This window comes from Coregonus lavaretus (genome assembly GCF_964263955.1).
Source record: "Coregonus lavaretus genome assembly, chromosome: 27".
NCBI lineage: Eukaryota > Metazoa > Chordata > Actinopteri > Salmoniformes > Salmonidae > Coregonus > Coregonus lavaretus.
This window is the reverse complement of record NC_140014.1, coordinates 20,088,027-20,115,010: the sequence shown is the minus strand read 5'-3', so window position 1 is coordinate 20,115,010 and position 26,984 is coordinate 20,088,027. Positions and strand designations below refer to the sequence as shown.

At 43.4% G+C, this 26,984-nt stretch overlaps 1 protein-coding gene across 1 annotated transcript in view; it reads left to right on the top strand.

The window, feature by feature from the left end:
* Positions 1-26,984, top strand: part of LOC311103054 (formin-like) — a 61,635-nt gene that overhangs the window by 8,965 nt on the left and 25,686 nt on the right. The window contains exons 5-12 of the mRNA XM_084144570.1: positions 4,535-4,676; positions 13,760-13,847; positions 19,356-19,417; positions 20,112-20,200; positions 21,264-21,393; positions 21,479-21,625; positions 21,705-21,764; positions 21,866-21,986. Coding sequence (XP_084000696.1) covers positions 4,535-4,676; positions 13,760-13,847; positions 19,356-19,417; positions 20,112-20,200; positions 21,264-21,393; positions 21,479-21,625; positions 21,705-21,764; positions 21,866-21,986 — 839 coding nt within the window. The remainder of the gene's footprint in view (positions 1-4,534; positions 4,677-13,759; positions 13,848-19,355; positions 19,418-20,111; positions 20,201-21,263; positions 21,394-21,478; positions 21,626-21,704; positions 21,765-21,865; positions 21,987-26,984) is intronic.

Here is a 26,984-nt window from a genome sequence, read left to right as displayed (position 1 = left end):
AGTTGACGTGTACCTATGATGAAAATTACAGGCTTCTCATCTTTTTAAGTGGGAGAACTTGCACAATTGGTGGCTGACTAAATACTTTTTTTCCCCACTGTATTTTCCCCAAATTGTTCAACTTTGATTCACTGCAGTTTTCTGGAGTCTGTCAGAACCCATTACGTGGAGTTATTTGAGTTGGTCCCTGTGAATGCAGTATGAAATTAAAGGGAAGATTTTCGGGAGTATCATTATGTTCTTGGTTACAGCCTCTTGGCTGTCCCAGACAGATACTTTCACCACCGCTGTGGGTAGCCAATAGCAAATTGGACCCAATTGGACTCACTTGACTCTAATTGAGTCTCTGTCTATGTGTTTGATTGCTGTGGTATTTCAGCTATGACCAGCTGGCCAACCTTTTAGTCTGTTTGTTGAGTTCACTTCGTCTCCACTGTTGTAAAATGTCTCCTTTCTGGTGGAATCAGCCTGGGCCGGCCAAACCCTGACCTCATGACTGGACAGTAGCGAGAGACCCATGAACACAAACACAGATAAGGCATATCTACAGTCCATACAGTATGGATACAGTGCATTAACATACACCACCGTTCAAATGTTTGGGGTCACTTAGAAATGTCCTTGTTTTCAATCGAAAAGCACTTTTTTTGTCCATCAAAATAACATCAAATTGATCAGAAATACAGTGTAGACATTGTAAATGTTGTAAATGGCTATTGTAGCTGTAAACGGCTGATTTTTAATGGAATATCTAGATAGGCGTACAGAGGCCCATTATCAGCAACCATCAGTCCTGTGTTCCAATGGCACGTTGTGTTTGCTAATCCAAGTTTATCATTTGAAAAGGCTAATATCATTAGAAAATCCTTTTGCAATTATGTTAGCGCAGCTGAAAACTGTTGTGCTGATTAAAGAAGCAATAAAACTGGCCTTCTTGAGACTACATTTTACATTTTACATTTTAGTCATTTAGCAGACGCTCTTATCCAGAGCGACTTACAAATTCCTCTTTCTATTCTGGTTAGAGCCAGTTTGCGCTGTTCTGTGAAGGGAGTAGTACACAGCATTGTACGAGATCTTCAGTTTCTTGGCAATTTCTCGCATGGAATAGCCTTCATTTCTCAGAACAAGAATAGACTGACGAGTTTCAGAAGAAAGTTATTTGTTTCTGGCCATTTTGAGCCTGTAATCGAACCCACAATTGCTGATGCTCCAGATACTCAACTAGTCTCAAGAAGGCCAGTTGTATTGCTTCTTTAATCAGCACAACAGTTTTCAGCTGTGCTAACATAATTGCAAAAGGGTTTTCTAATGATCAATTAGCCTTTTAGAATGATAAACTTGGATTAGCAAACACAACGTGCCATTGGAACACAGGACTGATGGTTGCTGATAATGGGCCTCTGTACGCCTATGTAGATATTCCATTAAAAATCAGCCGTTTACAGCTACAATAGCCATTTACAACATTAACAATGTCTACACTGTATTTCTGATCAATTTGATGTTATTTGAATGGACAAAAAAAATGCTTTTCTTTCAAAAACAAGGACATTTCTAAGTGACCCCAAACCTTTGAAGCAGTGTAAGAAAGTGGCAAACAGTAGGCCTATTACATTTTACAAAGGGATCCTTTATAGAAAGTTCTAAATCATGCAACATTACATATTGCTGTCAGTAGATAAACTCTCATTGAAAAGTTAACATGACCTGTGTTATACATACAGTAAGGCTGCCTCACATGGGTGGGTCCTGATGAACCTGTCTCAGTGAACCTGCTGCCTGTGAGGCTGCCTGACCTGGCCTATATACAGGCTGAGTTATGGTGGACTTCATCTTCCTCTCCCTGCGTTATCAGAGACTAGAGGGCTGCATCACTTATCATCCAGAGCCTGAGGCTGCCACACTGTCTAACCCAGGGGATAGTTATCTTCTATGATTTAAAAGAGGAATGGAAAGTAAAGGTAGCAGAGCAGGGCTGAACTCTGGGAGGCTCCTGTACAGAGAGAGACATCATCAGACTCCCTCTCTGTTTGCTTTCAGCGTTACCCAGCAACAGCGGAAACAGAATACCTCCTATCTTCCTTGTAGTTTATTTGAAATGCTCCTTTAGTGCTGAAATCTCATATCTCAAACCCAGTGACACTTGAGTCATTTGATTTTCAGAAGCCTCAGTCATAAATGTAATTTTTTATTAAAAAGCGGAAATTCAAGTCGGTTTTCTCTGCATTCTGCAAATTCTCACCCCAGCAAACGTCTGCCCTAAATCAAAAGATGGAAGTAAACACTGCACAGCCCAAGTAAACATCAAATAAACCGCTTCACAAATTGTTTATCTCTGGCACAGGACAATTTGTACTGAGAAGTCCACTAGCTATTCCACTTTTACCAAGAAGTCACCCCTGTAACACAGTCTCCTGTCATCACAGTAACACCGTTATTAAAAAGGGTTTTATGTTGAATTGTGGTGCTCCTCAGCATATGGACGTGTATCTCTCCCCCAGTCCCAGACTAAAAGTATGTCTCTTGTTTTTTTTACGGGGTAGATCAGCTTTAATATTGCAGATAGATTGTAACTTCCATCAATGTAATTGTCTGCATCACTTCCAATCCCCCATATGTTTTTTTTCTCTCGCAAATATATATATATATATATATATATATATATATATATATATATATATATATATATATATATATATATACACACACACATACATACATATATACATACAGTTGAAGTCGGAAGTTTACATACACCTTAGCCAAATACATTTAAACTAAGTTTTTCACAATTCCTGACATTTAATCCTAGTAAAAACTCCCTGTCTTAGGTCAGTTAGGATCACCACTTTATTTTAAGAATGTGAAATGTCAGAATAATAGTAGAGAGAATGATTTATTTCAGCTTTTATTTATTTCATCACATTCCCAGTGGGTCAGAAGTTTACATACACTCAATTAGTATTTGGTAGCATTGCCTTTAAATTGTTTAACTTGGGTCAAACGTTTTGGGTAGCCTTCCACAAGCTTCCCACAATAAGTTGGGTGAATTTTGCCCCATTCCTCCTGACAGAGCTGGTGTAACTGAGTCAGGTTTGTAGGCCTCCTTGCTTGCACACGCTTTTTCAGTTCTGCCCACACATTTTCTATAGGATTGAGGTCAGGGCTTTGTGATGGCTGCTCCAATACCTTGACTTTGTTGTCCTTAAGCCATTTTGCCACAACTTTGGAAGTATGCTTGGGGTCATTGACAATTTGGAAGACCCATTTGCGACCAAGCTTTAACTTCCTAACTGATGTCTTGAGATGTTGCTTCAATATATCCACATAATTTTCCTTCCTCATGATGCCATCTATTTTGTGAAGTGCACCAGTCCCTCCTGCAACAAAGCACCCCCACAGCATGATGCTGCCACCCCCGTGCTTCACGGTTGGGATGGTGTTCTTCGGCTTGCAAGCTCCCCCCTTTTCCTCCAAACATAACGATGGTCATTATGGCCAAACAGTTCAATTTTTGTTTCATCAGACCAGAGGACATTTCTCCAAAAAGTACGATCTTTGTCCCCATGTGCAGTTGCAAACCATAGTCTGGCTTTTTTATGGCGGTTTTGGAGCAGTGGCTTCTTCCTTGCTGAGTGGCCTTTCAGGTTATGTCGTTATAGGACTCGTTTTACTGTGGATATACATACTTTTGTACCTGTTTCCTCTAGCATATTCACAAGGTCCTTTGCTGTTGTTCTGGGATTGATTTGCACTTTTCGCACCAAAGTACGTTCATCTCTAGGAGACAGAACGCGTCTCCTTCCTGAGCGGTATGATGGCTGCGTTGTCCCATGGTGTTTATACTTGCGTACTATTGTTTGTACAGATGAACATGGTACCTTCAGGCGTTTGGAAATTGCTCCCAAGGATGAACCAGACTTGTGGAGGTCTACACATTTTTTTCTGAGGTCTTGGCTGATTTCTTTTGATTTTCCCATGATGTCAAGCAAAGAGGCACTGAGTTTGAAGGTAGGCCTTGAAATAAATCCACAGGTACACCTCCAATTGACTCAAATGATGTCAATTAGCCTATCAGAAGCTTCTAAAGCCATGACATAATTTTCTGTAATTTTCCACTTGTTTAAAGGCACAGTCAACTTAGTGTATGTAAACTTCTGACCCACTGGAATTGTGATACAGTGAATTATAAGTGAAATAATCTGTCTGTAAAAAACTGTTGGAAAAATTACTTGTGTCATGCACAAAGTAGATGTCCTAACCGACTTGCCAAAACTATAGTTTGTTAACAAGAAATTTGTGGAGTGGTTGAAAAACAAGTTTTAATGACGCCAACCTAAGTGTATGTAAACCTCCGACTTCAACTGTACATATACATTTCCTTTTTTTAAATATATTTCCCTTTATTACTTTCCAACCCCACCACCCCTTCCCTAATTGGAGTAAACTAGTGAAAAACAATGCTTAGGCCTCTACTTCCAGCTTATACAGACTATATACATTTTATGGACAGTCTGTCTCTTGTTTGCAGTAATAATACACTGTGGGGTTCTCTGGAGGAGCCAGACATCGTAGACACCAAGGAGTTTGAGGACCTGTTCTCCAAGGCCACTCTGCAACCAAAGAAGAAGCCCCTTTCAGACACCTATGAGAAGAAGGCCAAGACTAAGAAGGTTGGTTGAAATCTCATCCATTCTATACTCTCCCCGTGCTGTTGTTATTTTATTGTCTTTCTTCTCTCAGGAGGAGAATCTCAAGTGTCTTGGGTTTGGAAAGTGATGAGGGCTACTAGACTTTCCATGCAGGGAACCATATACTGTAGCTTTAAAGCTGTCATCAGAAACGATGACACACTCCATTTGGCATGGCACGTCGTATTTCTCAGACCTGTCTTGTCAAAAGAAAATGCTTTGTCATCATAATGTGTCTCATTGCTACCACACAAGGGCCCTAGTGGCACATTTTAATTAATATTTCCTCGTCAGGCAATTTTTGAGGACGTTATTACTATGTTACTCCAGTAAGAGCATCTGCTAAATGAGTACAATGGTGTCAGCAGATGCTCTAACCCTAGACCACTTACCTCTGGACCATTCCTTTAGGAGGTCTGCTGAGTTAGCCCAAGTAGAGCCACATTAACAAGGATCCCAGCATTACATGGAGTCTAATCTAGAAACAACACAAAGTTTGCCAGGAGTAAATCACTCCCCTCCCTTTTCTCGTCTTCCTCCTGACTGTCCAATTCCTGGTGATTGGTGTAGCCAGCTCTTGTGCGATGTCAAACCAGGCTATCAGGTGGCAGTGAGTTCAGTTTTCCTCTCCTCTCCCTAGCCCTGTGTATAGAAGCACAGCTGGGTAGGATCCACCTTTAGCAGACCTGCTGCTTACACTTCACAATCAGCTGCAGACTAAACTGTCCTACTCCATGATTTGGAATCTTCTTTTGATTGTCCTTTTGACTAAGTTTGATAGTTATTTTCTTACAAAACCTGGTCATAGTTATTGGTTGAGAGAAATCATTTTAAAAAATTGGTCCTGTCCAGACCAGACTTCTTTTTTTGGTGCAGTCCGGACTGGCCTTGATTTCAACGTCCAGACCAGACCAAATCTGAACCAATTACAGACGTCTATGTTTGGGCCAAATAAAGGCCAGTCCAAACCCGACCAAATCTGGACCAATCATAAACGTCTATGTTTGCTTCAGATTTGGTCCGGTCCGGACTGGCCTTTATTTGGCCCAAACATAGACGTCTATAATTGGTTCCGATTTTGTCTTGACCGGACCAAATCTGAACCAATCATAGACATCTATGTTTCACACGTTTGGAAAGCACAGTAAAGCACAATACAGTACAGTAGAGCACAGCAGAGTACAGAACATTACAGTACAATACAGAGTACAGTAAAGAAAAGCAGAGCAGAGGTCAGTACAATACAGTACAGTACTGTACAGTAGAGCACAATACAGCACAGTGCAGTACAGTGGAGCACAGCACAGTACAGTACAATACAGTAGAGTACAGTAAAGAAAAGTAAACAATAGTGTACCAGTGTTTTAGTACTCGAGTCCAGGACTTTCATGACTTGTGACTCAACCTGGACTTGACCATTGGTGACTCAGACTCTCCTTCTCGTGACATGTATTTGCACTTGGACTGGATAGGCTACTATGATAAGCAGAATATTAGCAGCACTGGGTGCGAAGAGCAGCGAGGGTTCTGTTATCTAGCAGTGGGAAGGATGCGCCACACCTGGCACATGCAGTGATTGTGGGCAGGCAGGCTCCTCTCTGGCTCTGCCTCCAATCATAGGCTACGCATAGCGCAAGCGACTTTCTTGCTTCCCTGTAACCACCAGTCACCAACCTTCTATTTAGATTTGCCTGGTTAAGAAACACAATCTGCTTTACGAAACTGAAAACAATACTAGTATTGAGTTTAATAGTAAAACAGTCTAGCTATTTGTCTCTCTCTCCCCTTGAGTATAGAAAAGTAGGCTGTCTTTGAATTTGTCGTCTCCATGTTCACTCCCACTTTACCCCCTGCATCCCATAGCCAGGTTCTGACAAGTCTCCCTTTAGCTTTTACTCTGCAATAAAACACCTAAACAAATATCAGTGGGCGATTACAAAAAAGTAGCTGAGAGCCTGACTTACTATTTATTTACGTAGTAAATAAGTAGTGAAACACAGGTATTGAGTAAAACTTGTGAGGTAGTGATGAATAATAAATGTAGTCGCTTTTTTTTCATGAAGGAGTGGCGATATACTGCGATATGTGGACTCCACTCAGACTTCAACCATAGGGACTCGTGACTCAACATGGACTCAAGCACAGGGGACTTGGGACCCGACTTGAACTCGGAAGTTTAACAACTCGACTACAACGCTGAAGTGTACTGTATTTTACCCTACTTTACCTTAATGTAAATCAAATCAAATTTTATTCGTCACATGCGCCGAATACAACTGGTGTAGACTTTATCATGAAATGTTTGCTTACGAGCCCTTCCCAACAATGCAGAGTTTAAAAATAAAATATTAACATCAATAGGAATTAAAATAAAATACACAAGAATGGAGCTATATACAGAGAGTACCAGTACCAGATCAATGTGCAGAGGTACGAGGTATTTGAGGTAGATACTGTATGTGCATGAAGGCAGGGTAAAGTGACTAGGCATTAGGATAGATAATAATAAGACTAAAATAAAGAACAGAGTAGCAGCAGCAAATGATGAGCATAAAACTGTGTGTGTAATGTGTTTGTATGAATGTTTGTGTTGTGTCAGTATGCGTGTGTGTGTTATGTGTGTGCGTATGTAGTGTATGTGAATGTGTGTGGGTTTTGTGTGGGAGTGTCAATCGGAAAGTATTCAGACCCCTTGACTTTTTCCACATTATGTTACAACTTTATTCTAAAATGGAATAAATAAAACATTTTCCTCAGCAATCTACACGCAATACCCCATAATGACAAAGCGAAAATAGGTTTTTATACATTTTTGCAAAAACATATAATAATAATAATAATAATAATAATAATAATAATAATAATAGAAATACCTTATTTACATAAGTATTCAGACCCTTTGCTATGAGACTCAAAATTGAGCTCAGGTGCATCCTGTTTCCATTGATTATCCTTAAGATGTTTCTACAACTTGATTGGAGTCCACCTGTGGTAAATTCAATTGATTGGACATGATTTGGAAAGGCACACACCTGTCTATATAAGGTCCCACAGTTGACAGTGCATGTGAGAGCAAAAACCAAGCCATGAGGTCGAAGGAATTGACCGTAGAGCTCCGAGACAGCATTGTGTCCAGGCACAGATCTGGGGAAGGGTACCAAAAAATTTCTGCAGCATTGAAGATCCCCAAGAACACAGTGGCCTCCATCATTATTAAATGGAAGAAGTTTGGAACCACCAAGACTCTTCCTAGAGTTGGCCGCCCAGCCAAACTGAGCAATCGGGGGAGAAGGGCCTTGGTTAGGGAGGTGACCACGAACCCGATGGTCACTCTGACAGAGCTCTAGAGTTCCTATGTGGAGAACCTTCCGGAAGGACAACCATCTCTGCAGCACTCCACCAATCAGGCCTTTATGGTAGAGTGGCCAGACGGAAGCCACTCCTCAGTAAAAGGCACATGACCGCCTGCTTGGAGTTTGCCAAAAGGCACCTAAAGACTCTCAGACCATGAGAAACAAGATTCTCTGGTCTGATGAAACCAATGATTGAATTCTTTGGCCTGAATGCCAAGCGTCACGTCTGGAGGAAACCTGGCACCATCCCTACGGTGAAGCATGGTGGTGGCAGCATCATGCTGTGGGGATGTTTTTCAGCGGCAGGGACTGGGAGACTAGTCAAGATCGAGGGAAAGATGAACGGAGCAAAGTACAGAGAGATCCTTGATGAAAACCTGCTCCAGAGCGCTCAGGACCTCAGACTGGGGCGAAGGTTCACCTTCCAACAGGACAACGACCCTAAGCACACAGCCAAGACAATGCAGGAGTGGCTTCGGGTGGAGTGGTCCTTGAGTGGCCCAGCCAGAGCCCGGACTTGAACCCGATCGAACATCTCTGGAGAGACCTGAAAATAGCTGTGCAGCAACGCTCCCCATCCAACCTGACCGAGCTTGAGAGGATCTGCAGAGAAGAATGGGAGAAACTCCCCAAATACAGGTGTGCCAAGCTTGTAGCGTCATACCCAAGAAGACTCAATGCTGTAATCGCTACCAAAGGTGCTTCAACAAAGTACTTTGTAAAAGGGTCTCAATACTTATGTAAATGTGATATTTCAGTTGTTGTTTTTCTATAAATTAGCAAACATTTCTAAAAAACTGTTTTTGCTTTGTCATTATTGGGTATTGTGTGTAGATTGATGAGGGGGAAAAAACAATTTAATCAATTTTAGAATAAGGCTGTAATGTAACAAAATGTGGAAAAAGTCAAGGGGTCTGAATACTTTCAGAAGGCACTGTATATAGTGTGTATATATAGACTAGTGAGTGAGTGTAGGGTCAGTGCAAGATAGAGTCAGTGCAGGTAGTTTGGGTACCATTAATTTACTATTTAGCAGTCTGGCTATTTAACAGTCTTGTGGCTTGGGGGTAGAATCTGTCTTGGAGCCTGTTGGTCCGAGAGCCGATGCTCCGGTACCATTTGCCGGATGGTAGCAGAGTGAACAGTCTATGGCTTGAGTGGCTGGAGTCTTTGGCAATTTTTCGGGCCTTCCTCTGACACCACATGTTATAGAGGTCCTGGATGGCAGGGAGCTTTTGAAAAAGCTAACATAAGTGACAGTGGGAGCAATAATACATATTCTGTTGCAATCTTCAGTTGGCTCCTCTTTCCTATATTAGGAGACTTGAAAAAGTAGTATTGTGATATAATGCTTACTTCATTGTCAATGTAAATATGCAGTTGATATTTGGCCATAGAATCAATGACTGAAAAATACGTATTTTCAACATCTGTAAATTACGTATTTTCAACGTCTGGAAAATACATATTTTTTACATCCTGAAAATATGTATTTTCACCTATCATTCAGCATGTAAAATGCATCGGATTTCAACATCCGGAAAATACGTATTTTCGACGTCTGGAAAATACGTATTTTCACCTTTCAATCAGCACTTAAAATGCACCTGACAACAATGTCTAAAAGATGCTTACTGGGAAAGCAGCTCAGTCAGATATCAACGTGAGCTAGGAGGCTGATTTAGGGGCCAGCCAGTCCTGCAGGCAGGGTCAGGGAGACAGAAGACAGTTGGCTGAGCTTGATCAAATATTGGGCCAGTTTGTGGGTTCAGAGTGACCAGACTGGATGGAGAGCACTAGAGATGGAGACACACTCACCCACACTGAGGCCTCTAGAGTGGACTGGAGCCTTGACAGATTGATCAGAATGTGTATGGATTGGGAAGGGGACAGTCTGGTACAATGGAAGATTTTATCTGCTTGGACGCCACACTTAGGGCCATGTGGGAGCGCTGACACACACGGCTGCGGAAGTGCAGAGTTGCAGCATTGGACTTGACAACAACATGGGCCCTGAGAATTGGCCTGAGCTGTGCAGACACAATGGCACATAACCCATTAGATAGGGGGATACTTCTCCTTCATGAAAACTAAATTAACTAACATTTGATTTTTTCATTCTTATTTGAGATGGTAGATACAATATGTGGTATAGATATCCATTGTGATTTGTGCCGAATGCTGATAGAAGAGCATCTTCTCCACCAGGGGCTATACTATACTCAGTCCAGCTATGATTATTGGGAGACGCTACCACAACTGTGGAAAGGGTTGGCTACAGCCCCTTGGCACTCCAACACTTTTAGAAAGGTCAGATAAACAAAAGTAACTTGTTTACTTCTTCATCTTTTATCCCTAAAAGTTTATACTCCAACGTTCAAACTCTCTGAATCATCATTTGCTGATAGGTTCCCAGAACTACAGGCTCTGACTGGACAAAGGAGGAGGGAGGAAACGGGGATGGAAAGGAAAGTGTAGAGGAGGGTGGGGAGGTGGAGAGGGGGATGGAGAGGGAGGAGGAGAGGGGGGCTGGTGAGAGGAGGATGGAGGGAAAGAGGAGAGGGGAAAGGAGAGGGGGATAGAAAGGAGAAGAGCAGACTGTCATCCAGCTAGCTAACAGACAGAGCCAGACTGGGCCTGCGGAGACACAGGGTCAATCAAGAGCACTGTCTTGCCTTACTCTGCAATATCTGCCCCAGAGGAGATCTGACAAGCCAATAGTCCTGTCCCGGCCTCACCACCACACCGATACGACACAACACAGAGACAAGTCAGTTAATCTCTGCCCTATAATTGTCTCTATCAATTTATGAAGAGCAGCTACACTGCACACATGATGGTTTTCACTGTGCTAAGCATGTTGGCTGTAGGGCACAATGGTGTGTGTGTGTGTGTGATGACAGTACAGCTATACATGCCTGACGCACTTGTTACTTGTCTAGAAAGTGTTGCCAGATCAGCTAATGCCTGTGGGCCCAGTCAGGGAAATGACTAGAATGTGTGTGTGCATTATGGAGATTAGTCATTTCACTCACCTCCCTCGTTAAGCACAACTCCACACGCAGGACCCTCAGTGTTGGGGAACAGGGGCTGGTGGAATGAGTCCGCACAGGGCTAATCTGTATCATGTGTCCAATACAAATGAAAGCTGCTGTTTACTCTGGATGCCTTTCCTTTCGCGCCACTGATTATCATATCAAAGCAGCAGAGATTACATGCAGGGGAATAAGCTCCCTGTCAGCCTCCACACTCCACAGCCGCCCAGGCCACACTACACCAGACTGGAGGTAATTGTAGGCATGTGGCTCCACTCGGTTCCACACTGAGGCGGGAGGAGAGCAATGGAGAGGAGAGGACACCTGTGAGGGCGTTTAAAGTGGAGAAGAGAGGCTGCGCGTGTCGCTGCATTTTGGATGTGAGGATATGAGCTGCAGGAGCGATGTGTAGTGCTACAGAGATGAGATGAGGAAACCCAGCGATCCACAGCGTGGGGGCTGTTTAGATTACACCCTGACAGGATTTACAGTGCCAGGACCGGCAGGCCGTCCCCCTCACCATACCCCCCCACCCACCGCCCCGCGTGTACACCAGTAATACAGGCTGCGTAAACATTACACAGCAATTCCCACCACCCACATGAATCAAGCTCCTATCCAGTTTGTACACCATGGATCGCTGTAAAACAAACAGTGGCTTTAATTTGTTCAGACGCTATGTCTTTAGAGATGACTTATGATCGTTCACACTGGGGTTTATTAAAAGCATATTTTGAGTGTTGAGTGTGACGTGGGAGAGTGGGTGTAAGATTAACACATGGAGAGTGCAGAACGTTGTGTAGAGATGTTGAGCGTTCATTGGAGGTGGTAATTTATGAGCTCTCTTGATCCATTTGTTATTTTAACCATCTCCAGGGTGGGTGAACTCAGACATGGTTGGTTTCCAGTCACCCGTATAGCTGCCTGCCCCCTCAGCCATGGCTGTATAAACTATCAGCTCTCTGTTGAACCTGGTGCCCTCTCCCCAACACCAGCCACCTGCAACTCCTCAAACTACTGTCTCTTCTTTTTGTTATTTCAACCTTAATTTCAATGTCAAACCAATGTCTACAGTCTATTTCAAGTGGGGTTTTTTTGGTCTGCTGTAAGGACTTCAGTTTGGCTTGGATTGGTGGGTAGTTCTCCCAGTGTCCACTGGAGGTAGCTGTTATCTTTTGAGACATACTTGGATTGCGAACAGAGACCTCTTAGCATCAGCATCGGAAGGTTCCTTCCTTGCGTGTCTGAGAGTAAGCATACAGGCTTGTTCCTCCAGATCAGTTGTCTTTTCTTATTAAGTTAACTGGTCGGGCTAATTGGTGCTTCTGGAGCCACAGCGAGTGGCCAGGGTTCCTGGAAGGCTTTTAGTGTGGACCGACCAGTGCAGTTCATTAAAGGTGTTGGAAAAGCCTCTCACTCTGCCTGCTCCCCTCTCATGTCCCTGTACAGGGAGATCCCCAGTGTGATATTAGTAATGGACGTCAAAGCAGCATGCACTCTTACCTTCTGTAATGCAATACTCACTTCTAACGCTTCTGGTCCTTGGTTCCCACTGGATGGCCCAGTAGCTGAGATGCAGTAATAACGGCCAGTGTTACCTAATGAAGAAGGCTGAGACATTAAGTTTTAGAGCTGGGCTTTACCTTGCCAAAACTGTTTCTAGCTTTATGGGTAATTCAGTCATAAGTAATTGTGACCATGTGTAGGCACAAATAAAAATCCTGTGAATTTATAGTTTGTTATAAAAAACCCTTGCCTGCTCTTCCACACTGACAATGTCCTTTTATGGTTTACTTTTTTACTTTTTTACTTTCCTGCGACTTAATATTTTTGTGACGATACCAGTATTGCGATATTTTTTTCATGGCAAAAATGAAAACACGAAGCAGATCGAACTCTGTGGTCCTTTAAAAATCTGCTGTATGTAAAATATTGTGTGCTATAGCTTGGAAAATAAATAAATGTGACTCTGGATGACAACATAATGATGAGTGTTTCCAACATTAGGGCTGTTTTCCTAAAGAAGTTAGATCCGCTTTGTGTTTTCTTCTTTGCCACGATACAAATGAGGATCGCAATACTGATCTTGTTCCGGGCCCTACTACATCATTAATGCACTTTTAAAGGGGAACCTTTTCTCTGTACTCTGTGCTCTGCACTGTTAAATATGTCATTTGATAAGGCCTGCTGTCTGTAGCCTGTGGGTCTCTATCATCTGTCTCTCTCTCAGCCGCCTGTTATCACGGACCGGGAAGGATTATGACACTGTGTAGATGAGTCTGGCTTTAGGGTCAATCCAGACACTCCACAGAGATGTTAGAATGATTCTTCTTTAGAGCACCTCTTCTGTCCCTTTCCAGAGTCAATATATCTTCAAGTGGTTTGGCTCTGGGAAGTGACTAAGTGATACTTTCCTCTGGCCTCTCTGGGAAAAAGACAGTGGATGACTTACAGTGTGTACAGTATATCAAATTATAATATTCTAGTAAAATAAATCTTAATTGCATTTTAAAAAATGAACTGTTGGTCTGTATCTTATCAACTGTATAAATGGTGCCACTTGAATCAAATGGATATGGTGATCAAATAAAGGATATATAATGTAAATATTATTCTCGCTCTCCCATGTAATCACTGTGATTAAATTATGATGTTTACCGGTATGTCTCTTCTGCAGATTATCAAACTGCTGGATGGGAAACGTTCCCAAGCAGTGGGCATCCTCATCTCAAGTCTGCACCTGGAAATGAAGGACATTCAGCAAGGTGAGAGCAAACAATTAACGATCTGTGTTAAAACCAAGCTGTTTGGCAGCTTATTACAGGAGGATTTTGTACTGTTTCTGAAAACCATTAATTTCCTGTCTGTTAAACAAGGCCGTTCTTTTTTCGATTAAACAGTAATAAACTTCAGTTACAATCCTATTTTCACTAGATTAGAAAAGACACTTGATAAATGGCAGATGTAAGTGGTTATTTTTAGTAAAGAAATGTCGAAGCCTGGCGCAAATTGTTTCCTGCTTCTTGACAGTTCCTAATGTGTGACTAGTTCCACTTTTATAGATTAATTTGTGTTTCATGTGGAACATGGAAGATTACCAAGTTTTCCAAACTACTGCATAATGTTGTGAGTGAACAGCATTGGAATGACATTAGACATTTTTGCTGAGAATTCTGTCTCATCAGATTCAAACCTTCCTGCACTGGTCAAAATCACATAGATACTTTCCCTTTGGAGCTAAAGAGGAGTGGAGTATTTGGTTGTATATGTGTATTTGACTGTACATGTTTATGTATGTGAATGGTGCGGGGAATGTCTGATACAGCGGTTAGGAGTGTGTAAATTGTAGCCGTTGGGGACAGCCAGGGTAGAGGGCTGCATTCCCGCGGGATGCCCGCAGGATCTGCGGGTCTGATAGAGATCATTGTGCGGTCAGCATTTTTCATGCTGCGGTTGGGAGCGGGCGGTCAGACAGACAATTTTGGGATTCAAATATTGTTGTTGTCCTGCAGATTATTTGGAAACGGTCATCTTTCTACTTTGTATGTGTTAGCCTACCCATTGTATTAAAATCACATCTTTGTCGCATTATTCAAACACTCTCAGAATTCGCTGCTTCAAGTTAATTAGCCTACCTCTCCTCTTCTAGTTGGGTGTGTGAGATCAAGTGCGCCTAGTATACAGTGGCTTGCGAAAGTATTCACCCCCCTTGGCATTTTTCCTATTTCGTTGCCTTACAACCTGGAATTAAAATGGATTTTTGGGGGGTTTGTACCATTTGATTTACACAACATGCCTACCACTTTGAAGATGCAAAATATTTTTTATTGTGAAACAAACAAGAGATAAGAGAAAAAAAACAGAAAACTGGAGCGTGCATAACTATTCAACCCCCAAAGTCAATACTTTGTAGAGCCACCTTTTGCAGCAATTACAGCTGCAAGTCTCTTGGGGTATGTCTCTATAAGCTTGGCACATCCAGCCACTGGGATTTTTGTCCATTCTTCAAGGCAATACTGCTCCAGCTCCTTACATTTACATTTACATCATTTAGCAGACGCTCTTATCCAGAGCGACTTACAAATTGGTACATTCACCTTATAGCCAGTGGGATTAACCTTTTTTTTGGGGGGGGGGGGGACAGTTTCCCAGTCCCTGCTGATGAAAAACATCCCCACAGCATGATGCTGCCACCACCATGCTTCACTGTGGGAATGGTGTTCTCGTGGTGATGAGAGGTGTTGGGTTTGCGCCAGACATAGCCTTTTCCTTGATGGCCAAAAAGCTCAACTTTAGTCTCATCTGACCAGAGTACCTTCTTCCATATGTTTGGGAAGTTTCCCACATGCCTTTTGCCGAACACCAAACGTGTTTGCAAATTGTTTTCTTTAAGCAATGGCTTTTTTCTGGCCACTCTTCCGTAAAGCCCAGCTCTGTGGAGTGTACGGCTTAAAGTGGTTCTAGGGACAGATACTCCAATCTCCACTGTGGAGCTTTGCAGCTCCTACAGGGTTATCTGTGGTCTCTTTGTTGACTCTCTGATTAATGCCCTCCTTGCCTGGTCTGTGAGTTTTGGTGGGCGGCACTCTCTTGGCAGGTTTGTTGTGGTGCCATATTCTTTATTTTTAATAATGGATTTAATGGAGCTCCGTGGGATGTTCAAAGTTTCTGATATTTTTTTATAACCCAATGCTGATCTGTACTTCTCTACAACTTTGTCCTTGACCTGTTTGGAGAGCTCCTTGGTCTTCATGGTGCCGCTTGCTTGGTGGTGCCCCTTGCTTAGTGGTGTTGCAGACTCCGGGGCCTTTCAGAACAGGTGTATATATACTGAGATCATGTGACAGATCATTTGACACTTAGATTGCACACAGGTGGATTTATTTAACTAATTATGTGACTTCTGAAGGTAATTGGTTGCACCGGATCTTATATATGAGCTTCATAGCAAAGGGGGTGAATACATATGCATGCACCACTTTTCCGTTATTTATTTTTTAGAAACAAGTTATTTTTTTCATTTCACTTCACCAATTTGGACTATTTTGTGTATGTCCATTACATGAAATCCTAATAAAAATCAATTTAAATTACAGGTTGTAATGCAACAAAATAGGAAAAACGCCAAGGGGGATAATACTTTTGCAAGGCACTGTACGTGTGGTCTCAATGAAATAGAGTAGGCTGCATATGCATGCGCAGAGATTCAATGGCAGTTTTTTTTTCATTGTAATCCAATTAAATATGATTAGACTACAGTTTACTACAGTGTCTGTAAATAAATATTGATAATGTAAAGAAGTGGAGGGCGTTCAACCAACGTGAGTCGAGGTGCAATAAAAAAAGGTGATAATTGAAAATGAAAATCCGCAACCCACGCATAGGCTACCATGGTGAGCGAGAATGTATTTGTCTGTGCCTGCAAATCGTCCTCCTATTAAAAGGTAGGTTATATCCTATATGCAAAACGTAGCTCAAGAGAAAGTGCAAGTATCCGCTCTCATCATTCTTTCTGATTCAAGTTCAGTAGCCATACATGCGAGATCATGTGCGCATGTGGTCTCAATTAAATAGAGGAGGCTATAGCCTATGAATGGCGGAGAAGCACGGGGCAGTTATCTTTCCAAGGAAATGTACTTTCTATATATGATTAGGCTATAGTTTACTACATTGCCTAGAAATACATATTGATCATCCATATATTTGTCTGAAAATAGTCTCACTCCTAAAAGGTAGGCTATAAAACGTAGCTCAAGATAAAGTGCAAGTCTCTCCAACTCCGTTCTCTTCAAACTATGTCTAATCTATTGGCTGATATAGCCCAGTAATAGCCTAATATAATTGGCCACGTGAGAATCTCTGGTAATTAAACCTCTTAGGTTATTTTAGCGCATTTTGATATTGCCTGTAGGGCTTAAAATTGCTGGGACCATGGCATCCAAGTGAGCTGCGTCACATACCACTAAAATAACATTGCAGGACTGCGGTTGGGGATCGGGACCAGTACTTGCGGTAGCGGGTGGGAGTCGGACAGAAAGCCAGCGGTGTTAGCGGGGTGTGGTATGAAGAGCGGGATGAATAAATCCGTCCCGCTCATACCTCTAAACCTGGGTGCACTGGGTTGATACTGGGAGTGGAGCGTTTGGCAGTCTTTGCGGCACGGCGGATCTGTTTATTGTTGCCAGTGACGGTTTCCACAACCTAATGGGAGCGACACCCTGCTAATGATCTGAGTGTGTATAAATCCACGTTTGCAGTCAGCGGACACCACACCGCCACATAAAAACGGCGGCCCAATGCAAGCCAAACAACACATTGGGCCAAGCTGCAGTTTTTGGTTTTTTATTTGTTTTGTTCTCTCTACTTCTCCTTCTGTCGGTGTCGAGGTAAAGAACCCCCAATAAAAGAGCCTGCTCTCTCCCAGCGTGAGCCTGCTTCCTACAGCCTTAATGGGAGGTGTAGGTGAAATGGACAATTTGAATCTGACAATGCAGCGGAGTGGCTTAATAAGCACTTCTAAGGGCCCTGGTCCCTGGCCTCGCCTGCTTGCCTGCCCTTTGTTGGCAAATTAAAAGGACATGGGACATGTAATGTAATTACATCCACTAGGGTGGGGGGAGTGAGGGGAGGGGGGCTCTGGTTACCCAGTGCAGGGAGAGGGGGCCGACGGAGGGCCTGAGCCTGGCTGGGGGACCTCCTGGCCCACCGCAGTTCAAGGCAGAGGGGAGGTTCCCCCACACCTCACCACACACACCACACACACCCTGAGCGATGAGTGAGAAGTGGAGGGAAAGGGAGTGAGGCGGTGACGGGGTTCCTTTGATCTCCCAGTGTGGAGAGATATCCGGGCCCTGGCCCCCTTGGCTCAGAGCACTGTGCTGCACTGCGCTGCTGCCCTCCTTTGGTGTGTGATTGACGGTTGCATGGGGGGCATGCTGAGGCCTTGAGTAATCCACTCTAATAAGAGGTAGGAAATGGCCCTCCACCTCCAGCCTGCTCTCCAGCCTGCTCTCCAGCCTGCTGCTCTCCACTCTGATCCAGCCTCCGGGGCTGCTCTACTGCCTCAGCTGGTCGTAGGGGCTTGGGGAAGCTGTGGATGTCAGTGGAAGAATGCTTGGATTCTGGGACGCAGATCTTTTTCTTCTGATTTGGAGGCCTTGTGTGGAGATAGAAGGTAAAATGCTTAATGAATCCAGGGGTGTCACTATATACAGTACAGTCATGTGCTTTTGGCTCGACTTCACTGGTGGCTCTTTGCTAGTCATGCCACTCTGAGACATGACGTGGCCACAGTGACATGGAGAGGGGCTTGTTTCCTCTCATATTGGGTCTGTTCTAGGCTGATCTGACAGCAGGCGTCACTCTGCAGTCTGCAACTGACAGCACACAGATCCATATCAGCTATGAGATGAGGAGCCATCCCTCCCAGTCTGCTCCCTCTTCTCCTCCCTGACCTGCACCCAGCCATAAAGCCGTGAATCCTCTATCTGAGCCACTGAGCAGAGCTCTCCCTCTCTTACTTTCTCTCTCACACTTTCTTTCTCACTCTCTTTTTCTCTTGCTGATAAGAGACTTGCTTTCTCTTTCCTGCTCTCCTCTAGCCTCCTCTCTCTCTCTCTCTCTCTCTCTCTCTCTCTCTCTCTCTCTCTCTCTCTCTCTCTCTCTCTCTCTCTCTCTCTCTCCCTCCTCTCTCTCTGCGGCCCCCCTTTAGAGATCATTACTGGAGACTGTGGTGGTTCTGGCTGCAGGTCCTGGGGTTAAACAGTTACAGGCTCTCTCCTGTGACCCGTGGCCAATAGGCTTAGTCCTCTGCATGTCGGCCTGAGAGGAGAGCCCCCGTGTGAGCTGGGCTCTGCTCTGCTCTGCTCTGACACCACGGCTGCCCTGGCCTGCCTGATCCCACTCCCAGATACCCCACCACTTCCTAATACTCTCATTCAGTCACTTTAAAGTGATAGTTCACTCCAAAATCAAAGTTTGTCAGACATTTCAGACCTCAAAAGTTGTCTATAGTTAAATTACTTAACAAAATAGTAGACATGCATATTATGTATTTAAAGTGGATAGTTAAGATGATCCGTGATGTGTATGTTAGCATCTGAATGATACTAGTGTTTAGTTGCTTTCCAATCATTTTGTACATAGCATGTATAAGCATTTAACCTCCCTGACAGGTTGGGCTCCAAACCCAGGAAGCAATTGAGACAGCATGCTTGCCCAACATTTCCATCTTTATAAGAGAATGCCTCTAATAAATGAATGTATTGTTCCAGCTGTTTTGACTGTGGATAACTCTGTGGTGGATTTGGAGACCATTGAGGCTTTATATGAAAATGTGAGTATTCAGAAGTGTGTTGTAAAGTCATCCAAAAGCATGAGAGAAATGTGAGATGCCAAATTCCTTTTTAAAGGTCCAATGCAGCTGTTTTTATCTCAATATCAAATCATTTATGGGTAACAATTAAGTACCTTACTGTGATTGTTTTCAATTAAAATGGTCAAAAAGAAACAAAAATAGCTTCTTAACAAAGAGCAATTTCTCAAGCAAGAATTCTGCAAGGACTGTCTGTTAGTGGTCTGAGTGGGGAGGGGAAAACTGAAAATTAGTTGTTATTGGTAGAGAGGTTTGGAACTCTCTTTTTAATTGGTCTATTAACTAATTTACCGCCGAAACAGGCACCAATTTCCGGTGGTCTTTTCAAACAGCTCTTACACTAAAAGGGCATTATCATCATTTTCACAATTTCATACAATTATTCCAACCTCATAGTGTGTAAATATATATAAAACGCAGGAAAATCACGCTTTTGACTGCCCTGGGCCTTTAAGTATTTTTCTCAGCATGCATTTGTTAAAACTACACCAGGGTTCCATAACATCTGCTAGCCTACAGCTCATTTCTCAATGATGTCACACTCAACATTTGTCTATTGTTATTCTGTCTTGTTTTGCGTTGACTATGTCTAAATCGTTCATTGTTACAGCTCTATTGTTGTCCTCTAATCTGTCCTGTTTGTGTGTGATCACAGAGAGCCTCTAGTGATGAGCTGGAGAAGATAAAAAAACACTATGAAACATCCCAGGAGGACGAGGTGAAGCTACTGGACAAACCTGAACAGTAAGAGTACTTCTCCAGCACCCAAGGGTTCAGGGAGAGGGGTAGTAGAACACTGGACCCTGAATTCTACTGCAGTCAGAGAACTAGAACCTGATACACACAGAGAACCGTCCCCTCCAGTGAATTCACCACGTCAACACAATTTCAGAGGCAACTTTGATTTTGGCTGAGAGGTTTTTTAGAAATGCATCATGTGGTTTTTAATGTGTACAGCCAGAGACAAACAGTTTGATTTTGAAACACTTTAGTATTTGGCAGCCTGAGGCTCACTCGTCATATCGAGTGGTTCTTTAGAGCCAAACCATTATAGGGAGATATTTAACAAAAACATAACTTAGAAAAGGTGGCATCACTTTTGTGTTTATTTCTCTTTTAAGAAGTAAATAAACCAAGCTCCTTAGTGTTGCTCAGACAGTAAATATGTGTTCCTGGTCTGTTTTGCAACCTTTGTGTATTTAGCACTGAGGGAATGGGCTTCTCCATGATCTGAAAGCTCCATGGCTGGCTGACTGACTCGAAACATGTGCATGTTTGCGTGTGTGTTGAATGTTTGTGTGTCTTACACAGCGTGTGTGTGTGCATGCTTGTGTCCACATGTGTGTGTCTCAGAGTGAAAGAGAGAGATAGATGGCTGCTGGCTCTCAGGGAGGCGTCCCTCCCATGGGGGTTAAACGTAGCTGGCCTGTTAATGACTTGTCACTGTGGGGTTGACGGCCATGTTTGAACAGAGCTGTCACTAGACTGTGAGTCATACCCACTCAGTGTCTGCCTCCATCAGCAGTCTGATCACACAGGATATTACTGCTCTCCTCGGATATGTCCCTGTTTACATGAGTCGGCCTGATGCAACCTTTGATCAATCAGCGCTCTGGCCCTCCTTCAGTTGACCCTGGACCTATCAAACTATCAGAGCAGGACGACTCATGACTATCAGCTGCTAGTTGAAAGCCATACTGACTCAGCCGTGTGTGTGTGGAAGCAGCGCAGCCAAGGATTAAAAATAGTTCTTCCTGTCGGACATTTTGTTTAATTTTGTCATAACACATTATTTCCCCTTGTGCAGGTTCTTGTATGAACTCTCACAGATTCCAGACTTCTCTGGCCGGTCCCACTGCATTATATTCCAGTCTATCTTCCTCGACTCCATGTCCTCCATCCACCGCAAAGTAGAAATAGTCTCCACCTTGAGCAAAGTAAGACATGACATGACTTCAATCTTATTGGTTTGTCAGTGTATGAGCTTATAACATGCTGACCGTGTGTGTGTGTGTCTGTCAGGATCTGCTGGACTGTAGCAGTGTGAAGGATGTGATGGGGCTGGTCCTAGCCTTTGGGAACTACATGAATGGAGGCAACAGGACGCGAGGTCAGGCTGATGGCTTTGGACTGGAGATTCTGCCCAAACTGAAGGACGTCAAGAGCAGGGTACACTCACCACACATGAACACATATTATACTGGTTTTATCTACAGTATACTTTGTGTCTGATCTCTGTATCTTTTAGGACAATCGTATCAGTCTGGTGGATTATGTGGTTGCATACTATCTGCGCAATTTCGACGAGGTACAATATTTATGAACACATTTCCTACAATGGACTAAAAGCTAACGACTTCTGTTTTTTACTGATGTTTTGTCATTTATGGGTTGTCTGTTGGTTTACAGCATGCAGGAACAGACAAGAGTGTATTCCCACTTCCTGAACCACAGGATTTCTTCCTGGCCGCTCAGGTCAAGTTTGAAGACCTCACAAAGGACATGAGGAAGCTGAAGAGAGACCTGACTGGTAAGATGTGTCATTTCACTCTTTTATAACCAACTCACAGAACACCACCAGGCATGCAGAGAGGCATCCTGACTTATATGTAGTAGGATCCTTATTGTAGATTTTGTCTTCTCCCATGTTTCAGGGTAGATTCAGGATCTCAGACGCTCTGAAGCATATTTTATTTGTTTCCAGACATCGTGTCATGCCTTATCACTCCCCCATATCCCCCAGCCCTGATCATGCTCTCTACTCTTATGTGAGAAATGTCAGTGTCTTCATATTGGCCAAAGCAAGTCTATCTCTCTGAAACGTTTACAGATGATACGAAAGCTGGATGGAAATGCAGTAAATGAGCAACACTCTCATGAGAAACGTGTTCATGTGGCTGGTATCGGGCTCGGTGCTCGCCGGCATGGTCTGCCCAGTTCGCCAGCCAGCTAGTCAGTTAGCCAGTCAGTTAGTCAGTGAGTCAGCCAGCCAGCCAGTAAGTCAGTGGTCCGCTGGGCCGTCCGGGGGTTAAAGGCGTTGCCCCCCAGCGCCTTGGTGTCTGTGATTATTTAAATCCACCAATAATACGGCATATGAAAGCAATTAGATATGCTCTCCACTCTCCCCTCCTAGTGCAGATTGCTGTTAAACCCTGATCCTCTCTGACCTGGGGGAAAATACTAAGAGTCTACAAAAGAGCCCCAGACCCACCTCAAGCTGTCACTCATTTATTAGGAAAAATGGAAGACTTAAACACAATAAATGTAACATAAGGGCCCTCTTATTTGATCTCTACTGCAGGAAAAAAATGTAACAGTCTCGCCCGGGAGTCCTCGGGGTATTGGCAGGGAGTGGTGAGCGTGAATTCTCAGTGTTTGGTGAGGTCCACCTATGACTCCCATTTTTATCCTCCCCGACAGCCGCCAGGAATAAATATTTATGCTGCGCTATTATAAACCACCCTAAAGAAACCAAATGGTCTTAATTATATCAGATCACTTCCATTCACATCTTAATGGTGTCTAACTCAGAGTGGCTGGCGCTAACACTGGATCACACCTCCATGGACTAGAGAGTGTACTGCTGAGAGGAGAAGAGGTTACCGGGGCTGAATTCTACATATGAAAGCAGCTCCTTATCCATGCAGCACTATGGCTGGGGAGTCTCATGATGACTCCTGTTTTACTCTTTGATGCCTTAGTAAGGTTCAGGGATGTTCAGGCAATAGATTTCTCCCTCCATATTCCTCTTCTCCAGAGTGAGGCTCTCCTAAGTAGTCAAGCAGATGTATGTATGTGCGTGTCTGGTCCGAGACGATGCACGGGAGCAGGTCAGACTCCTTGGCCTAGCGGCAGCCCTCTCCTTCACTCCACCGTGCAGAAACATGATCCTCATTTGATCTGCCTTCCTGTTTGGGCAGGAGGTGATGACCTCTCTCTGGGTCTCTCTCTGGGGATAGGGGGGTGGGGGTTAGGGTGAGGGTGCTAGGATCCATCCATCCCTTCTCTCCTGCACAAGGAGCAATGCTACTAAGACCTGCATGTTGCACTGTGTTTTCCCTAGAGTCTTCTGAGGCTGTCCCTTTCTATGTGTCCACAGAGGTGCCTGTCCCTTTCAATGTGTCCACAGAGGTGTCTGTCCCTTTGGGGGCTACAGTACATGTAGATGTTCCTGGAGAGTATCCGTAGTTCACCCAGTCCCAGGGCTCATGTGGGGACAGAGAGGGACCTTTCCTCCCATCAAGGGCAGCGGAGGCCACGGCCACGTAAAGCTCTCTTCAACTGCTGGGTAATTGGGGCGGACAGTGGGGCGGACAGTGAGCCAGGGACGCTACTGAATGAAATAGTATCAAATAAAATAGAACAGTCAGAGCTCATTTACTGCCCAGGGGAGTTTAGTGTTTCACAGAAGGCCTGTGCGGGGTTAGGCATTCATCACCATGGCAAATCAGACAGTGTCTTTATTTTAAATGCCCCTTAATGTCAGGTCGAGGCAAGGCCTTTACCCTGAAGCCAGTTTTACGACAGAGGCTCCAGTTGGAATTCCATGTGTGGAGTCGTTGGGGTAGAGTACCGCCACCTCTCCTCCCCAAACAACAGTTAAATATAGGCTCCTCAGCTTGCTGAAATACAGGCGCAAGATGCAGGGAACATGCGGAGGGTGGAGAATACATTTACTTTTTTTAAGGGGGGGGGGGGGGGGGGGGTAGATCATCTATGAAATTAGTAGATAGAATTTAAGTCTATCCAGTAACATTACTTGCATCATTTTTAATCCCCTTTTTATTATGTCCCTACCCCCTCTCCCCTGGTTGGAGCACTTGGTGGAAAACATTACAATTCTAGAAATATATATATCAATCAATCAAATGTATTTTTAAAGGCATTTTTACATCAGCAGATGTCACAAAGTGCTATACAGAAACCCAGCCTAAAACCCCAATCAGCCAGTAATGCAGATGTGTGTGTGTGTATATATATATATATATATATATATATATATATATATATACACTACCATTCAAAAGTTTGGGGTCACTTACAAATGTCCTTGTTTTTTAAAGAAAAGCATTTTTTTTGTCCATTAAAATAACATCAAATCGATCAGAAATACAATATATTGTTAATGTTGTAAATGGCTATTGTAGCTGGAAACAGCAGCTTTTTTATGGAATATCTACATAGGCGTACAGAGGCCCATTATCAGCAACCATCAGTCCTGTGTTCCAATGGCACATTGTGTTTGCTAATCCAAGTTTATCATTAGAAAACCCTTTTGCAATTATGTTAGCACAGCTGAAAACTGTTGTGCTGATTAAAGAAGCAATAAAACTGGCCTTCTTGAGACTAGTTGAGTATCTGGAGCATCAGCAATTGTGGGTTCGATTACAGGCTCAAAATGCCCAGAAACAAATAACTTTCTTCTGAAACTCATCAGTCTATTCTTGTTCTGAGAAATGAAGGCTATTCCATGCGAGAAATTGCCAAGAAACTGAAGATCTCGTACAACGCTGTGTACTACTCCCTTCACAGAACAGCGCAAACTGTCTCTAACCAGAATAGAAAGAGGAGTGGGAGGCCTCGGTGCACAACTGAGCAAGAGGAAAAATACATTAGAGTGTCTAGTTTGAGAAACAGATGCCTCACAGGTCCTCAACTGGCAGCTTCATTAAGTAGTACCCGCAAAACACCAGTCTCAACGTCAACAGTGAAGAGGCGACTCCGGGATGCTGACCTTCTAGGCAGAGTTGCAAAGAAAAAGCCATATCTCAGACTGGCCAATAAAAGATTAAGATGGGCAAAAGAACACAGACACCGGACAGAGGAAGATTGGAAAAAAAGTGTTATGGACAGACGAATCGAAGTTTGAGGTGTTCGGATCACAAAGAAGAACATTTGAGAGACGCAGACCAAATGAAAAGATGCTGGAGGAGTGCTTGATGCCATCTGTCAAGCATGGTGGAGAATATGTGATGGTCTGGGGGTGCTTTGGTGGTGGTAATGTGGGAGATTTGTACAGGGTAAAAGGGATCTTGAAGAAGGAAGGCTATCACTCCATTTTGCAACGCCATGCCATACCCTGTGGACGGCTCTTGATTGGAGCCAGTTTCCTCCTACAACAGCACAATGACCCAAAGCACAGCTCCAAACTATGCAATAACTATTTAGGGAAGAAGCAGTCAGCTGGTATTCTGTCTATAATGGAGTGGCAAGCACAGTCACCGGATCTCAACCCTATTGAGCTGTTGTGGGAGCAACTTGACCGTATGGTATGTAAGAAGTGCCCATCAAGCCAATCCAACTTGTGGGAGGTGCTTCAGGAAGCATGGAGTGAAATCTCTTCAGATTACCTCAACAAATTGACAACTAGAATGCCAAAGGTCTGCAAGGCTGTAATTGCTGCAAATGGAGGATTCGTTGACGAATCGAATTGTGAAGGACACAATTATTATTTCAATTAAAAATCATTATTTCTAACCTTGTCAATGACTACATTTCCTATGCATTTTGCTATATTTCCTATTCAAACTCATTTCATGTATGTTTTCATGGAAAACAAGGACATTTCTAAGTGACCGCAAACTTTTGAACGGTAGTGTATATATACACTACAAGTCAAAGGTTTGTACACACCTACTCATTCAAGGGTTTTTCTGTATTTTACAATTTTCTACATTGTAGAATAATAGTGAAGACAGCAAAACTATGAAATAACACATATGGAATCATGTAGTAAAAGGTGTTAAACAAATCAAAATATATTTTACATTTGAGATTCTTCAAATAGCCACCCTTTGCCTTGATGACAGCTTTGCACACTCTTGGCATTCTCTCAAACAGCTTCACCTGGAATGCTTTCCAACAGTCTTGAAGGAATTCCCACATATGCTGAGCGCTTGTTGGCTGCTTTTCCTTCACTCTGAGGTCCGATTCATCCCAAACCATCTCAATTGGGTTGAGGTCGGGGGATTGTGGAGGCCAGGTCATCTGATGCAGCACTCCATCACTCTCCTTCTTTGTAAAATAGCCCTTACACAACCTGGAGGTGTGTTGGGTCATTGTCCTGTTGAAAAACAAATGATAGTCACACTAATCCCAAACCAGCTGGGATGGCGTATCGCTGCAGAATGCTGTGGTAGCCATGCTGGTTAAGTGTGCCTTGAATTCTAAAAATATCACAGACAGTCTCACCAGCAAAGCACCCCCACACCATAACACCTCCTACTCCATGATTTACGGTGGGAAATACACATGCGGAGATCATCCGTTCACCCACACCGCGGTTGGAACCAAAAATCTCAAATTTGGACTCCAGACCAAAGGACAAATTTCCACCGGTCTAATGTCCATTGATCGTGTTTCTTGGCCCAAGCAAGTCTCTTCTTCTTTATTGGTGTCCTTTAGTAGTGGTTTCTTTGCAGCAATTCGACCATGAAGGACTGATTCACACAGTCCCCTCTGAACAGTTGATGTTGAGATGTGTCTGTTACTTGAAATCTGTGAAGCATTTATTTGGGCTGCAATTTAT